Raw genomic sequence first — 18,212 nt, 5'->3', positions numbered from 1 at the left:
AAGATTTCAATGATTTCAAAAGAACATAAAGATATCTAAAACAACGATTTAAGAAAGGTTTCACAAATATTTCAGAGGTTTCACAAAGATTTCAAAATATTTCAACACATTTCAAAAAGATTTCATGGATTTAAAAGATTTTTACCAAAAATTTAAAAGATTTCACAAGGATTTTAAATATTTTAATGATTTCAAACCAATAAAGAGAGTTTCACAAATATTTCAAAAAATTCATAAAGAATTCAGAAGATTCCAAGAATTTCAAAGATTTCAAAAAGGGCATATTACACAAGAATTCAAAGGATTTCCATGATTTCAAAAGAACACAAAAAACTTATAAAACAAGGATTTAAACAAAGATTTCAAGAATATTTCCAAGATTTCAAAATATTTCACAACGATTTCAAGGATTTCAAAAGATTTTAAAGATTTTATAAAAATTTAAAAAGAGTTCTCAAAGATTTCACAAAAATTTCAAATGATTTCAGAAAGATTTCAAATATTTTAATGATTTCAAAAGATTTCTCAAAGATTTCAAAAAAGGTACAGTACACCAGATTTCAAGGATTTCAAAACATTTTAAAGATTTTAAACGATTTCAAATTTTTTTAGAAGATTTGAAAAGATTTCACTAATAATTCAACGATTTTACAAAGATTTCGAACATTTTACAATTATTTCAAAAAATTTCACAAAGATTTCAAAGATTGTACAAAAATTTTAAAAGAATTCACAGAGATTTCAAATATTTTAATGATTTCAAATGAATACACAAGATTTAACAAAGATTTCATAAACATTCCATAAAGATTTAAAATTCAAAGATTTCAAAAAAGGGTACAGTACACCAGATTTCCAAAATTTAAAAACATTTCAAAGGTTTCAAACGATTTCAAATTCGTGTAAAAGATTTTAAACAATTTCACTAAGATTTCAAAGATTTTATAAAGATTTCAAACATTTCACAAAGATTTAAAAAATTTCAGAACATTTCAAAGGTTTTAAATAATTTCAAAATTTTTAGACTATTTCAAGATTTCACAAAGATTTCAAATATTTTAATGATTTCAAACGAATAAAAAAGATTTTAAAAATATTTCGAAGAATTCATCAGGATTCAAAAGATTTCTAGAATTTTAGATATCAAAAAGGGTACATACAGTATTCCAAAACACAATAAATTTTCAAGATTTTAAACGAATTTACATTTTTTAAGAATACTTCAAAATAGTTCGCAAAAGTTTAAAATATTCCAGTTATTCTGAATAAATACAAAAGATGCAGGAAAGATTTCATAAGTATTTCAAAGAATTTATCAGAATTGAAAGATTTCATGAAATTAAAAAATTTAAGAAGATATCAAACATTGCAGAATATTTCAAAGTTCTTAAAGAATTTCAAAAGGTTTCAAGAAATTTGAGAAGATTTTAATGATTTAAAACGAATATAAAAGTTTTCACAAACAAAAATTGAAGAAAGATTTCACAATGATTTCATAATGATTTTTAAAAAATTCAAGAATTTGAAAGATTTTACAATATTTTTTATAGATTTCAAAAGATTTCACAAAAATATCACAGAAATTTAAAGGTTTTAAGTATTTCAAAAGATTAAAAAATTTCACACAGATTTCAAGAATTTCAAAGACTTTACAAAGATTTAAAAATGTTCCCAAACATTTCACGAAGACGATTTATGATCGTAAAAACTCAAGAATTTATTTATGATTCTGCTTTCTTTAGAAATTGTTGGCCAATAAAAAAGACCTTGAATTTTGTTCCTAGAAATCGCTGGACACCCTACTAAATAAATAATTTCTAATTTACTCTCGCGAACGCGAACAATTTCAGAAAATTCCGGAAAAATCGGTCATTTTGCTTCATGCTTGTGCACACAATCCTACCGGAGTTGATCCAAAACCAGAACAGTGGCAAGAATTGTCCCATTTAATTAAGAAGAAGAATCTCTTTACCTTCTTCGATATGGCATACCAAGGATTCGCTTCTGGTAAAGCAACATTTCAACCAGAACAATTCAATTGCCAGTCAATTTAAAGAAAGTTTTTGTATTTATGGTTTTTTTTTTTTTTTGAAATTTTTATAGGGGACGTAAACAGAGATGCTCAGGCAGTGAGATTATTTGTGAAAGAAGGCCACAAAATCGCCCTTTCGCAATCATATGCAAAAAATATGGGCCTGTATGGCGAACGTGTGGGTGCATTTTCGCTGATAAATTCCGGCAAAGAAGAAACTGCCCGAACACTCTCTCAGCTGAAAATTTTGATCAGACCAATGTACTCGAACCCACCCATTCACGGAGCCAGAATTGTTTCGGAAATTTTGGGAGATCCAGAATTGAAGAAGGAGTGGCTTGCGGATGTTAAACTGATGGCTGACAGAATTATATCGGTGCGAACGAATCTCAGAGATAATTTGAAGAAGAGCGGAAGTATACGTGACTGGTCTCACATTACTGATCAGATTGGAATGTTCTGCTTTACTGGCCTTAAAGCTCCAGAGGTAACTTATCAATATTTCAATTTCAATAAGCGAGAGGCAAAGAAATCCTTGAAATGCGATCCAGTGGAGGTGGATTACTCAGGATTAATTTCGGATTATTCTTGATTTCATCAGATTATGGTGGATTACTGCGCCTGAACTAGAATCATGCGAATTTTAGCCCCAAAAGGAATTGAGTTTTTACCAAATTGTTGAATTTTTAACATAACAGGTTAACTTTAATCCAAATAATTTAATTTTACATGAAGGAGATTAATTTTCTACCTAAAAAGACGAAGTTTAGAAAAAAAAGTTTAAACCAGATTATTGAATTTTCAAGCCAAAAAGACTAATATTATACAAAACAGTTAAATTTTAAACCAATGAGGATACCTTTTCAACAAATTTCTTCAAATTTTAAAAAAATGATTGAATTTTTGACTGAAGACAATTAATTCGGAACTGAAGAGTTGAATTTTCAACTAAATGATAAATTTTCCGTAAACATTTTTTTGTTGTTGAAAAAAAGAATTAAATTTCAAACGAAGGAGATACATTTTCAAAATAAAATGATGAATCATTAATTTGAATAGTTAAACTAGTTAAAAAAAAATTTGTTTAAACAATGATTTTTCAACAAAATAGTTAAATTTTTAATCAAACTATTGTATTTTCAAGCGAAAAAGACGAATTTTATACAAAACAGTTACATTTTTAACCAAAAAAGACATACTTTAAACAAAATTGTTCAATTTTCAACAAAAGAATTGAATTTTTAACCAAATCATAACTATTTGATGTACGAATGATAAAGTTTCAACTTTAATAGTTAAATTTCTGGTTAAAAATACATTTTCAAGCCAAAAACAATGTTTTCGAACAAAATAGTTTGATTTTTAATCAAGCTTTTGAATTTTTAAGCCAAAAAGACGAACTTGCTACAAAAAATTTAAATCTTGAACCAAAATGGACATCTTTTAAACAAAATTGTTCAATTTTCAACCAAATAATTGTATTTTTTACAATGTCTGAAAAAATGTAATTTGGTACTGTACATTCGAATTTTCAACTAAATAAGATACATTTTCCACAATTTTTTTTAATAGTTACATTTTAAACGAAAGAGGTGACTTTTAAAACTAAACTGATGAATCTTTCATTTTAATTGTTAAATTTGTAGACAAAAATAATTTTAAAAAAGCAATGATTTTTCAACAAAATAGTTTAAATTTGTAACCAAAATATTGAATTTTCTAGCCAAAAATACGAACTTCCTACCATACAGTTACATTTTTAACCAAAAAGGACATCTTTTTAATATAATTGTTCAATTTTCAAAAAAATAATTGAATTTTTAACCAGTTCAAAACATTTTTATGAAGAAATGATAAATCTTCAACTTTAATAGTTAAATTTCTAGTCCAAAATCAATTTTAAAACCAAAAACAATGGTTTCCACAAAAAATAGTGAAATTTTTAATCAACCTATTGAATTTTCAAGCAAAAAAGACGAACTTTATACAAAATAGTTACATTTAAAAAAAAGACATACTTTAAACAAAATTGTTCAATTTTAAACAAAATAATTGAATTTTTAACTAATTCATAACATTTTGATGAAGGAATGATAAATCTTTAACTTTAATAGTTACATCTTTAGTTCAAAATCAATTTTAAAACCAAACACAATGTTTTTCAACAAAATAGTTACATTTTTAATCATACTACTGAATTTTTAAGCCAAAAATACGAACTTTATACAAAACAGTTACATTTTTAACCATGCTTTGAGGAAAATTGTTTAATTGTCAACCAAATAATTGAATTTTTTACATTGTCTGAACAAAATTAATTTGGTACTGAACATTTGAATTTTCAACTAAAAACATACATTTTGCACAATTTTTTAAAATCGTTAAATTTTAAACAAAAGAGGTGAATTTTAAAATTAAAACCACGAATCTGTAATTTTAATAGTTAAATTTCTAAATAAAAACTAATTTTAAAAAACAATGATTTTTCAACAAAATATTTCAAATTTTAAACAAAAATATCGAATTTTCTAGCCAAAAAGACGAACTTTCTACAAAACAGTTAAATTTGTAAAAAAAATGACATATTTTTAACAAAATTGCTCAATTTAAAAAAAAAATTTATTTTTAACCAATTCATAACATTTTGATGAAGGAATGATAAATCTTTAACTTTAGTAGTTAAACTTCTAGTTCAAAATCAATTTTAAAACCAAAAACAATGTTTTTCAACAAAATAGTTAAATTTTTACTGAAACTATTGAACTTTTAAGCCAAAAAGACTAACTTACTACAAAAAAGTAAAATTTTTAACTAAAAAGGACGTACTTTAAACATAATTGTTCAATTTTCAACAAAATAATTGAAATTTTTAACCAGTTTATAATATTCTGATGAAGTAATGAGAAATCTTCAAATTCAATAGTTAAATTTCTAGTTCAAAAATAAGTTTAAACTGGTAAAATAAATTTTTTCATACTTTTTGTTTTAAATGAAAATTCTTAACATGAGTTTGCATCAATTTCATTATTATTGGACGTTAAACAGGTTTTTTAATTTGGATTTTAATCTAATTTAAATTTCTTAAATTTTAAATAAATTAAACAAAAAACAATGATTTTCCAACAAAATAGTTAAATATTTAACAAAACTATTGAATTTTCAAGCCAAAAAGACGAACTTCCTACAAAAAAGTTAAATCTTTAACCAAAATGGACATCTTTTCAACAAAATTGTTCAATTTTCAACAAAATAATTTAATTTTCTATAATGTCTAAAAAAATTAATTCGGTACTAAACATTTTAATTTTCTACTAAAAATGATACATTTAAAAAAAAACAAACAATGATTTTTCAACAAATTGTTTAATTTTCAAAAAAATAATTTAATTTTTTACAATGCCTGAAAAAAATAAACTTGGCACTGAACAGTTGAATTTTGAACTAAAAAACATACATCTCACACTTTTTTTGAATAGTAAAATTTCAAATTGTTCTTTTTTTTGCCGCTGCTGAATTTTCGACCGATTTCTTTCAAATTTTCAGGAAAACTTTCTCAAAGTCTAGAGTGAACAACTTTATCACGACAAGTGATTTAAATTAACCTTTTTTTAATTGAAACCAAGTGAAATATATTTTATTAATATTAATAATATTTTTTAATTTAAAGAATTTTAAAATGTAGTTTTAAAGGTTAAAAAATATATAAAAAATTAGAAGTTTTTAAAATTGAAGATTTTTAAATAAAAAACAAGGTGGCCGCCGGACCGGGAAACCGGCAGGTTTGAGGATTTAAACCATTAAAAATTAAAAGCATTTGAATTGGAATATTTTTGATAAAAAACAGTTTTATTTTATCAACTGTAAATATAAATAAATAATTTTTTTAATGGATCTGTACTCTTAAAAATCTGACCATTAATTTATTTGAATAAACAATTCTAGATCCGTTCATTTATTCCGATAGTCTTATTTTTAAATAAAAATTTTCATGATTTATTAATAATAAATTTTTAATTCAGACTTTCCGGTAGTCCTTTATATTATTTTTTTATATTAAATTTAATAAATAAATTTATTAATATATTATTTCTATTAACTTTTTCAGCTATTAAAAAATGTAAACATGCATTTTACTATTTTCAACTGAAAAATAAATCTATAATAATATAGTCATAATTAAAGGTTTTTATTAAATTTAAAATATTGTGTGTCTAAATTATTTAAGTTTTATCCTATTTAATTTTAAATTTCTTAATTTAGAGAAAGAATAAGTATTTAATATTTAGCAATCTTTCACTCTTCATTTAAGACGAGTAAATTGAAACCAAATATTTAAAAGAAAACAATTTGAAACTGAATTGATTTACATAGAAAGCTTTGAATCTTTAGATTTTCGAAGAACTTTAATCTTTTAGCGTTACAATTTTAATTGTTCTATTTAAAAAGTGTTTAATTTATATGTGAAATTTAAAAATTTTGACGCATAAATAACAATTGAGCACTTATTATTTGTAGAAAAAAATTTGGAGATATGTAGACGTTTCGAAAAGATTCAAAATTAATTAAAAACTTGAAATTATTTCAAGTAATTTAAACGAAGTATGTCAAATTTTTTTTCAGAACTTCTAAATATATTAAAAAATTAATCGAAATTTTCCTACAATTTTTGAAAATCCAGCAAATTAAATAAAATCCTTAAAATCTTTCATGTTCTTCTTCGATCATTTTTTAAATCTCTTAAAATCTTCTTAAACTTTCTGTTACAATAATTTTTCAAAGTGGAAAATCATTTTCTATTTTTTTAAGAATCTTTAGAAATTTCTATTCTGTGGTAGTCTTTCACAATTTAAAAAAAAAATTCTAAATTTTTTGTTTGAAATCTGCAAAAATCTAGTTTTTATTTTAAATTCGGCTGTAAGTATTTCAAATTATTTCAAGTTCTAAATTTAATTCAAATTTTTTTAAAACTTCTAAATATCTCTTAATATTACTCGAATATTTTAACAAATAATAAGTGTCCTATTGTTATTTATAAATTCAAATTTATTTTTGTTTAATTTGCAGGATTTTCTAAAAGTTATCGAAAAAATTCAATTCATTTTGAAATATTTTAAAATGTTCTGACAAAAACTTCAAAATAGATTTTGAATTTGGATTTAAAATAAAAATAATTGAACTTCTAATTTAAGAACTGTTGATTTGAAAAAAATTATTTTTCAATTTTTAATGTGTCTAGCTTAAAATTACATAAAATAATATAATTTTGAATTTTTAAAAAGTTTATTGCTTGATTCTTCAATTTAGACTATTGAAAATGTTAACGTGGTTTTATATTTTTGGAACTTAATCTGAATCTTCGAACTCTATAATTGATAAAAGTTCTAAATTTTGCAGTTTATTTGCATTTCATTTAACATTGTTGATTTGAAAAGTTTAAATACCTTCCATTTGGCACGTGTAAATTTTTGAGCTACTGAATACACAATTTTTGAATTGAAAAACTTTTAAACTTCAATTTTAAAAGTTTGGAATTCAAGGGTTCTATTTTGAATGCTTTAATTTGTTGTTTATTGTTTATGACTTTATATGGAAAAATGTTTGGAATATAGTTTGATTTTTTGAATTCCATTGGCCGTGAAAAATGTTTGCGAACCAGGAAAATACCGGGAATTGTTTTCTTCGATTAAAACGTCCGCCCAGATCTTGTTCGAAAATGTATCGCTTTGGTTGAAAATTGATCTATTGCAGTGCAGATTCATCATTTTAATTGAAAAATTCCTCACTCAGGTTAAAATTTTTGTTATTTTGTGGAAAATTAATCATTTTAACTGAAAATTTAATTGTTCCATTTTTTGTTGAACACTGATATTTTTCAGTTCAAAATTCAACTACTTGGTTTGACAATTGATCGATTTTTTTGGAAATTGAACTATTTAGTACTTGAGAGACAAATGCAAGAAATGAATTGTTATGTTTTCAGGATTATTTAATTATTTAATTAATAGTTGGTGCATTGGTAATTGAAATCTTAGAAAATTGATATATTATTAATTGATTGTTTTAAAAAATGCAAAATATTTGAATAACTCCGTACCATGAAAAATGAAAAATCAATTGAAATCTTTTTGGATGAAAACTCAACACTTTTTTTGAAAATTTATCTTTTTGATTTAAAAATTCATTAAGAAGTCATACTTTTTGGTCAAAATATATTTTAGAAGAAATTTCATCTTTCTTGGAGAAAAATGCAACTATTTTGTTAAAAATGCGATATATTTGAATGACTCCGTGCCATGAAAAATGATATCTGGAAAAAACTTGTGGTACCTGGAAAAACCGTGGAATTTTCAGGGAAGTTTTTTCCAGAATTTAAGAAGACACCCTGAATCCACCACAAATTTATGAAATTGAGAGTAATTTCTTCTCAATCTCTTTAGGTGGAGAATCTGACGAAAAATTTCAGCGTATACCTGACAAAAGACGGAAGAATATCAATGGCTGGAGTTACATCTAAAAATGTCGAGTATCTCGCTCACGCAATTCACGAAGTGACGAAATAAACTCTGGATTACTCAACGATAAAAAATTAGAGGATCATTCTTCACTTGCGAAAAACACTATAGGCTTTTAAACTATATTTAGATTGATTTAGCACTCTATATTTTTATAAAGTCACTGCTGGCAGTGTAGTTCAAGTCTTGTTAAAAGGGAAACCTAAAATATTTTAGAGGTCAAACCCTAGCAGTCTGGAAAGTGAGAAAATGATTAATTAATCAAAATATTTATCCGTGATAAAATCTTCCAAAGTTTCTTGCCTAACACTTTCAAAGTTTCTATTGAATGAGAGGCAAGATACGACTTTTTTGTTGCGAATTGCAATCGTTTTACTAATTTTCTCTTACCAAATATAATGAGCTAATAAGAATTTATTTTGTTATATCGATTGTTTATATTGTTTGGTTGTCCTGAAAAAGGTGCTTTATTTTTATTGTAAGTCGAAAACAATTTTTTAAAAATATTTAGCTTTACCTTTGCTGAGGTAAAAGCGCTTAACTTTTTTTTTATCTCAGAAACTTGAAAGTCTTGATAATAATTTGGAAAAATATTCACTTGGATTTTGATTAACAACTATGCCGTTTTAACTCTCACCGTAATTATCAGTATAAACAATTATTTACATTCCGCAATCTATGATAAAGTTTATGCGAAGCGCATAATCGCATAATGTACATACGATTTTTATGCCAAATATACTCAATTTAACGTTACATCGAAACGCATAATTTTATTTTCCCCGCGTGATTTGGTAATTTTTGAATAATAGCCTGAAAATTCATATTATTCAGCGAAATTTATGTGAGGAACCTGGGAATGACAGTGCATTTACCTTTTGACCGAGAATTTTACAAATGTTCGAAAAAATCTGTTTTAGTTTTACATTTTAAAAAAATAATTGGTTAAATTGTTATAAGTTTCAGTTAAGTTTAAGTTAAGTTTTCAGCGTTTAAAATCGACAATTTAGGATAAAAAAATTTCGGTTGATCAAGTGAGAATATAAATTATAATGATTTTTTAAATTAAAATGTAAATTAATGATAAACAAGTCAATAATAATAAAATTTATATTATAAGAAGATTCGGAATCAGTTGACAATTGTAAACGCCCGATTTAAAATTTATAAACTATTTTTAATTTAAAAATAACTTGAAAATAATATATTTATAATTATTTATTAATTTATTTTTTATTATTAATTTATTAGTATTAATTAAAATTCATTAGAATTTCAGTAATTAGAAATCAAATATTCAAAACTCCAAAAAACCGTCTTTGAATGTCACTTTTTTAATTTTTATAATTTAAACTTTTAATTTGCGGTTAAAATTGTTGAATTTTGTTGCATAAATAAATATTGAATACCTATTATTCCTAGGAAAAATTCGAGTAAGTTGAAGAGATATTTCGAAGTTCTGTAAAGATTCAAAATTGATGTAAAATTTGAAATTATTTCAAATAATTTAATATAGTTAGAAGTTTTATGCAAATTGCGAAAGACTTCAAAATAATAAAAAAAATATTTTTAAGGTTCCCAGGAAAATGAAAAATTATGATTTAAAAAAAAAATTAATTTTATGAGAATATTTGAAAATATTTCTCAAATTGTCAAAAATGAATCTGAAATATTTTAAGAAAGTATTTTTAATTTTGCAGATTTTGAAACCACATTTTGAAGGTTTTTAAGGAATTTAAAACTATTTGAAATGAAAATAATTTAACTAATAATTTAAGATGTGTTCAGTTTCTAAAAAAGTGTCATGGCTCAATTTTTAATGTGTGCAGCTTGAAATTGTTTAAAATGATTTGCAGTTCAGTTTTTATTGCTTTAAATGGAAATTTCTTTTAGCTTTAGAGAGTTCAGAGTACCACCCCGAATTTTTACAAATTCGCAAAAACTGTTAGTGTTAGTGGAAGCTTCTAATGTGTCCCCTAAGGGTTTACATTTTTCTTACACCTTCTCTATTCCTTTACATACCCTCCACACACTTACTTGGTGGTGGAAGGGGGACCTACAGTTTAAGGTGGGTTCCTAACCACCAAGAGCAACAGCCTTAAGTACTTAGAGAAAACCTTTTTCTCTAGAGGTACCGGTCCCACGACTATCTGGAGATGAACAACTCCCTTGCTAGGCTAGTGTTCACCGCATGGGCCACCGAGACTCTTCCAGAGTGCGAGGCGGGAATCGAACCTGCAAGCCGAAGGGAGTGGGTCCAAAGCCTACGCTTTAGCCCCCACAACCATCGTCCCACTAATTCGCAAAAACTGTCTTCTGAAGATTATTTTTTGAGTTATAAATTTTATTATCTGGTGGAAAATTTAAGAATTTTCTCAAAAAGACATCCTTTTTGATTGCCAATTCAACTGTTTTTTTTTTACAAATTCGTCTTTTCTGGTTGAAAATTCAATTCATTTCGTAGGGCATTAACTTTTTGTTTCAAATTCATATTTTGTTGCTCATAAGTCAACTGAAATTTTTGTTGGATGAAAACTATTTTTTCTGAAAATTTGTCTTCTTGAATTTGCTTTAAATACTTTGAGGCAGACATTTTATACTGAGTGTTTTCTCTTGTAGACATTTTGAAGAGGAAACGCGACTCTCCAATTAAAGAGAAAGAGCAGTACTATATGATACAACTAAAGAAAAAATACCAAACAATTATGTGTCTTCTGTACATAACCTCAAAAGAAGCCAAAAACTAGGGTTTTGAGCAATGAAACGTTTCATTGTAACATTGAAAATTTGAAATGTTTCACAGTCAAAGTTTCATCGTTTCATGAAACATTGGGGAGAAAGGAGAGAACTTCCATATGCGCATGCGCGGAAATCAGATCAGGTTAGGTACTTGTTACAGTTTAAAGGATGAAGTGGACGCTTGATGAGATGTCTTAAGTTTCCGACTAAGTGATCTGTGTTGCTATTGCAAGTTGCTGTGTATGTAAGCGAGAGTTATATCTCAGCTGACATACTTCATTGTACCTTCGGGGAGCACGTGATATCGATCCATTCAGGTGTTCTGGTAAGGTAACGTATCTCGGCGGCCGACGCGTTGCGTCGGCCATTGTGTAGCTCGCGCGCGCCTTTCCTTACATTTTCCCTCTATTTTCTTTTTGTTTTTTTTTCGCCAAAATTCATTTTCGCTAAGCCAGGGGTCATGGACTCCAAAAAGGACGAGGTTTCCGATCCGGGGGGGAGGGGCTTCCACAAATCCTGAAATCCAGAATCCCGGTTTTAACCAGCATGAACTCGACGCCAAGAGCGACGTGGATGCCTTGCTTTCGTTCTCCAACCCTGGCCACAGAAAGTCTAGAAGACGCGAAGACATGGGGAATGACGATAGCTCCAAACGCCAAAAAGGCTCTCAGAGCCCCTTATCGCAGCTCGATATGGCTACCACTGCGCAATTGCCGGGTGGTGATGATTTTTGGGACATGGAGCCAGGTGAGTCAGAGCTGTCAGAGCTGTCAGAGCCTTCTGCTCAACCTGTTTCGCATGTTCCCGTGACTCGAAATGATACTACTCGTGAGGTCAACCCGATTAACGTCAAAGTTAATAAAAATGCCACTCCTCCCACCCCCAACAGCAACAGGAAGGACCCCTCGACTGCTTACCGATACAGTGAAAGCCTCAGGGGCGAATGCAAAGTCTTAATCCAACGCGACCCATCTTCGAAAGATGCTCAGAAGCCACTTAATGACATGACCCTTGCTCGTTTTCTGAATTTCACTTTCAAAAACGCGTTCAAAGATGTTAAAGCGAACGGCTTCGCTAAAGTTTCAGTATCCCTAAAATCTGGAAGTGCGGCTAAAAAAATTCTGGACGACCCCATGTTAAAATCAAAAGGTTTAGTAGCTTTCATTCCTGCAAATTTGGTCACATGTCAGGGTGTTATCCGTGACAACCCACTTGATTTCACTATTGATGAAATCAAGGCTAATGCTGAAATCCTTGGTGCATTGAGGGGTTCTTCTTCTGTTCTGGAAGTCCGACGCCTCAATAGAAAAACCATCAATAAAGAAACTAAAAGAGCCCAAATAGTTCCCTCCCGCTCAGTCCTTCTAACTTTCAAAGGCACTTCCCGCCCAGACAAGATAGCCATATATAGCGCTTCCACCGAGGTTCCTCGCTATAATCCGCCTGTTATCCAGTGCCACAAGTGCTGGAGATTCGGTCACGTTAGTTCTCAATGTCGCTCGGTCCCCCGTTGTGTACGCTGCGGTGGCCCGAATGAACATGATGTGAGCAACCCGCGTGCGAGCGCACCACCGAAAGCACCTAAGTGTGTGAGCTGCGACGGCTCTCACTTAACTACCTCCAGAGACTGCCGGGAATACCAATTCCAGCATGACTTCCGCATATACGCAGCAGACCATAGTCTCTCATACAACGAAGCCAAAACGATCCTCCGTCCCAAGAAGGGTTCCTCAACTGCGACTCCAGATGGCAACTCCCCCTCCACTATTAACTTCTCCCAGTTTCCGGAATTTTCAGATGTCTCAACCCCAACATTGAATACCTATTCCGATAGCTCCACGTTTCAAAGCTTCTCAGAGATTTTAACTCAACCGCCTCCGCCCCCTCGTTCGGGAGCACATTCAAAATCCCAGAACTATAAACCAAAGCCCAACCTAACTCAGCATAACACCCAAAAAAGGGCCCCTCAGACCTTCAACCGAAGAACAGATAATGCCCTGCCTAGAGGTAGCGCCTGCCTTCACACACTTCCTTCACAAAATGGCCAAAATGAATAAATTAAGAATAATGCAGTGGAACTGTCAAGGTGTCATGAACAAGAAGGGTGACCTTCTTAACGTCTCCCATAAACTTGATATCATACTTTTTTGCGAATCATTTTTGTAACCTGAAAAAAGATTCGATCTCAAACACTTTAATATTATTAGATCAGATAGATCATCCAATAGAGGCGGTGGTTTGCCCATAGCCATTCGCGAAGGTATAGCCTTCTCAAAAGTTTCTTCTATAGTTAAAGTGGAAAACAGCCTCGAGACATTGGCGGTGTCGATAGGTTCCTCCGTGGGTGAACTTTTGATTGTTTCAGTGTACAGAGTTCCCTCAACGGACAATAAAATTCCTAGCAGATGCTGGACGGCGTTCTTCGACTCTGTTCTCGCAGTTAACAACAATAATGTGTTTGTAGGTGGGGATTTTAATTGTCACCACTCATCCTGGGGCAGCCTTCAAAATTGTTATAACGGTTCTGAACTACGCTCTACTTCAGATAATTCCGATTTCATTTGTCTGAATAATGGCAACCCACGTTTCGTAACCGTCCTGGGAATTCTCAGTCAGTTCTCGACCTCGCACTAATCACTTCTCATCTTTTCCCTATAGCTGTCTGAGATGTTTGGGATGACAATCTCGGGAGTGACCACTTTCCGGTGGTCATAGGCTTGGGTTTATCCATACCTATTTCGGTCTATACTTTTCATAAATATAATTTAAAAAGAATTGACTGGTTCAAATTTTCTTTCAATTTAGCAGAATTCATTAAAGATCAAAAATTAAATTTAGAGTCACCAAACCCTTTGAATAGTTACGACACGTTTGTTGAAGGAGTGGACAAGACGGTTTCCGCGGCTTTCCCCCTGAACGAAAGAGAGCCATCGCAGTATTTAGAAGTAAATCCGATTATCCCAATTACGTTAATTTAAAAAGAATTGAAGCAATGACCAAGCGAACCCTGAACGAAGCTAGAAGAAATTCGTTTAGAAGTTTTTGCAACTCCCTTGATAGGATGACCCCTCATCCAAAGGTATGGAGAACTATAAAAATTTTTAAAAACAGATTCACCCGGCCAGCCACCGCCTCTTGTTCAGCTGATAGAAAAGTGATTGCCCATCTCAATTCTTTAATTGACAAAATTTGCCCTCCTACCGTTTTCAATGACAAATTTCCCCATGATTTTAGAGTTAACCCTTACTTACAGGCTCCATTTTCTGATTCAGAACTCAATATCGCCATCTCTTCACTTAATATCAAATCATCCCCAGGTTTAGACAACATAGACTACAACAATATCCAACATTTTCCTGCTGAAGCCAGATCTGCTCTTCTTGCAATTTACAACCAAATTTTTCAATCCGGATCATTTCCAAGTTTTTGGAACAAGTTTCTCGTTTTCTTTATTCCAAAATCAACTCAAGGCAAATTTCTCTAGCATCATGCTTATTCAAACTAATGGAAAAACTGATTCATAATAGACTTAACTGGTATCTAGAACACAATTTTAGCTTATCACCTTCCCAATTCGGTTTCAGGAAGGGCAGATCTTGCGCCGACAATCTGGCAACCGAAGTTTGGTCTGGTTTCTCAAGTAGGGAGGTCACAGCTGGCATCTTTTTGGATTTAAAGGGGGCCTTCCCCAGTGTCATCCCACAGATCTTAATGGAGGACCTGCGCGATTTAGGTGTTCCTTATCCCGTGGCTCGCTTTATATATAATTCCACTGCATGCAAAAATATATATTTCAAAATTAATGGTGAGGTTATTGGACCCAGAACCAGCACTGTAGGTCTGCCCCAAGGCAGCATCCTTAGCCTTATTTCATATTCTGTTTATACTAGGAAACTTATTCCACTTATACCCAACGACTGTATCCTGTCTGCAGCGGTGCCTGGACCTGATCTCTGTCTATCTGATGGAAAGAGGCCTAGAACACTGCCCAGACAAAACCAAACTCATACTCTTTTCCAAATTAAACCTCTATTTTAATGACCCGTCTCTCTCCTTAACTTTAAACGACACTACTATCACTCCATCGAATAGTGCAAGATTTCTGGGAATTTCTCTAGATTTTAAATTCTGTTTTGATGCACATTTCATCTATTTAGCTGATAAATGTCGCAAAGTTTTGAATATTCTTAAGTCCTCAGGGGAGTATGGTGGGGGGCGATCCCACTATTCTTCTGACAGTTTATAACACAATGATTAGAAGTTGTATCGACTAAGGCTCACATATTTTCACTTTCAAAAATCACCAATACTTTGATAAATTAGAGAAAATTCGTAACCAAGCACTGAGATTAGCACTCGGGTATCGCAGCAGCAGCCTTATAAATGTAATGCTTTTGGAAACTTGTCAGCCTCCTTTAAAAATTAGATTTTGCTATTTAGCCAAAAAGTATATAATCAAAAACTTTTCTTTTCTAAATCACCCTCTTCCCAAAAGTTTATTAACTCTCTGGAATAATTCCCAACCTAAAAATACGTATCGTATTAGGGATATATTTGTTCTTCTTAATGCCTTTAGCAAAGTTAAAGGCTTCAAACACCAAATAAGAAGAGCATATGTGCACCCGTTTTTCGAATTTCCCTACGAAGATCACCTTTCTGTCCCTCAGATTGAACAGGACATAGGTCGTTTGGTTTAGGGCAGCCCTGCACCAGATTACATGTTTTGCGATTTGATAGACGTAAAGTATAACGATTCCATATATTTTTTTACAGGCGGTTCAAAATCAGAATCTGACAACTCCGCGGGCTGTGCATATATCTGCCCGTCAGCAAACTTCTCGCGTTCATGGAAAATCTTCAGTCATGCCTCTATTTTTTCTATCGAAGCTATAGCTATTCTTTACACCTTGGACTACATCCTGCAGAGCAGCTTTTCAAAGTCGGTTATTTTTACTGACTCGTTAAGTGTTCTCCAGAGTGTGGCTTCACCGTGTCCTAACACCATTAAGTCTAGCTTGATCTTTCTTATCAGAAACCGTCTTGCAGTCCTTGCTAAATTTAATCTTACTGTTAAACTAGAATGGATCCCTGGCCACAAGGGAATATCCGGTAATGAGCGGGCAGATGCGGCTGCTAAACCAGCAGCTACAAACGCCAATCTTCTAAATATTCCCCTTCCTCACTCGGATTTCTATCACTCTGCCGTCAAGGATCTCAATGACAGCTGTCATGCCTGGATTCTTGCTATGGGCAATTCGAAAGGGGTCCACTACACCCAATGTTTCTATAAACAACGCAAGAAACCATGGTTTGCCTCCTTTAACGCGAGAAGAGAATGGATTGTATCCCTCTGTCGCATGAGAAGTAACCATTACGCCTTAAATGCCAGTTTAGCATGCAAAAATATCACAGATTCCGCTAGCTGCCCGTGTGATCCCACTGTCGAAGAAGACTTGAACCATGTCCTTTGGAATTGCCCCAGATAAAAAAATTTCCAACCCAACCTCATTAAATCTCTAACTAGAGCCCTGAAATGCCCTCCCCCGTTCCGTTCTGATAATTTTTTAATTAAACCCTCTATTAGAATATTTTCCCACGTTTTCAGGTTTCTTAAACTCGCTGATTTAAAAATTTAATCTCTGTTCTTTCAAATATACTGCCCGTGCGCGCTGGTTCAATTGGACCAATAGCGTCCGCTGCCGTCTAATGGGTGCTGGAAACCTGGAGTTCTATTGGACTTCAATGGTTGCGGGGAGTGGCGGGCTCGGTCAGGCTTTCTCGTATTTTGTTCCGCCACCCGGGGCAATGGACTGGGTTCCCCAGCCTATTGCTCCGCTTTCCGGGAGCCTTTTCACCTTTGTTCTAGTTGGCGCGAAGGAGAGAGGGAGTCACGTCAGCTACGAACTTTACGTTCTAAACACAAACTTACAAGATCATGGCCGTATGTGTAAATCTTTAGAGGCAGGCACAAAGCCAACGTAAATATAAAGAAGAAGAAGGTACTTGTTACTCGTGTGACGTCCTTGCTGTTCAAAATGGCTGAAAAGAACGACGATGCAGGCGGTAAAATTTGAAAGTCTAAACCATCGATGATGTGTGGATTGCTGCAAACGGTCATAGAAATGACATCCTGAAAATGTTCTAGGAACAGAAATTATTGACACAAATTTTGACACACAGATAACACTTTATTCAATTTACTTGAATATAATTGGTCGCACAGTCACACACTTAACAATTTACTCGCGAATCGCGATAGTCGGTCTCTAGATCTTGCGAGATTCGCTTGACCAATCGCTTTCATCCGAAGTAGCCCCTCTCCTGATTTTTCGGTGGCCCTATTGCGCAGACAGATTTAGGTTCTGTCATAAATATAGAGTTTAAGTAAGGCTCTTTGAAATTAAAACGTGACAAACAAGAATGAAGGAACTTTTCCAAGGGAAGAGACAGATTTTTCAATTACTTTATGGGTTTTGAGGGTGATCTGTTTCGAGCCTCTCAAGTTTACAATTTCCAGAAAATTTGATCTTAACGTGATTTTTCTGCATTCCAACGATTTTATGCTTTTACATTTCTAAATTGAAGGAAACCTAGAATAAAATTATTTTATTCCAATTTTACGAATAAAAATTATATCTACTATGCTTGATCATTATTTGAGAGTATGTTTTGAATAATCGCGCCAGCGAGACCTTCCTAAAAAGAATGAAAGTGGGGATAAAACCTAACCTGTATCGTTCAACGAATTGTTGGGAATGTAATTAACAATTCAAATTATTATAATAAAAAAAACTAAAATAAATTTTTTTTTGTATAATGTACTACGTTTTTATCATAATTACATAATTTACATAATTGCATTTTCTTGGCAAAGTCATTCAATTGAACTGCCATGGTGTCAGTGGGTTGCGTCAATCCTCGACGTCCTC

At 31.5% G+C, this 18,212-nt stretch overlaps 2 protein-coding genes across 2 annotated transcripts in view; both read left to right on the top strand.

The window, feature by feature from the left end:
• The window catches only part of LOC117179953 (aspartate aminotransferase, mitochondrial), a 16,587-nt gene extending 7,285 nt beyond the window's left edge, over nt 1-9,302 (top strand). The window contains exons 5-7 of the mRNA XM_033372191.1: nt 1,851-2,007; nt 2,104-2,519; nt 8,470-9,302. Coding sequence (XP_033228082.1) covers nt 1,851-2,007; nt 2,104-2,519; nt 8,470-8,592 — 696 coding nt within the window. The 3' untranslated portion in view covers nt 8,593-9,302. The remainder of the gene's footprint in view (nt 1-1,850; nt 2,008-2,103; nt 2,520-8,469) is intronic.
• Nucleotides 9,303-14,994: 5,692 nt separating this feature from the next.
• On the top strand, nt 14,995-16,769 carry LOC117180618. The gene is made up of 2 exons (XM_033373109.1): nt 14,995-15,202; nt 16,057-16,769. Exons 1-2 carry the CDS (start codon nt 14,995-14,997, stop codon nt 16,767-16,769), a joined length of 921 nt encoding a protein of 306 aa, XP_033229000.1.
• The last annotated feature ends 1,443 nt before the right edge of the window (nt 16,770-18,212 follow it).

The sequence above is a fragment of the Belonocnema kinseyi genome, chromosome 9 (genome assembly GCF_010883055.1).
Source record: "Belonocnema kinseyi isolate 2016_QV_RU_SX_M_011 chromosome 9, B_treatae_v1, whole genome shotgun sequence".
Classification (NCBI taxonomy): Eukaryota; Metazoa; Arthropoda; class Insecta; order Hymenoptera; family Cynipidae; genus Belonocnema; species Belonocnema kinseyi.
This window is presented reverse-complemented; position numbering and strand designations above follow the sequence as displayed.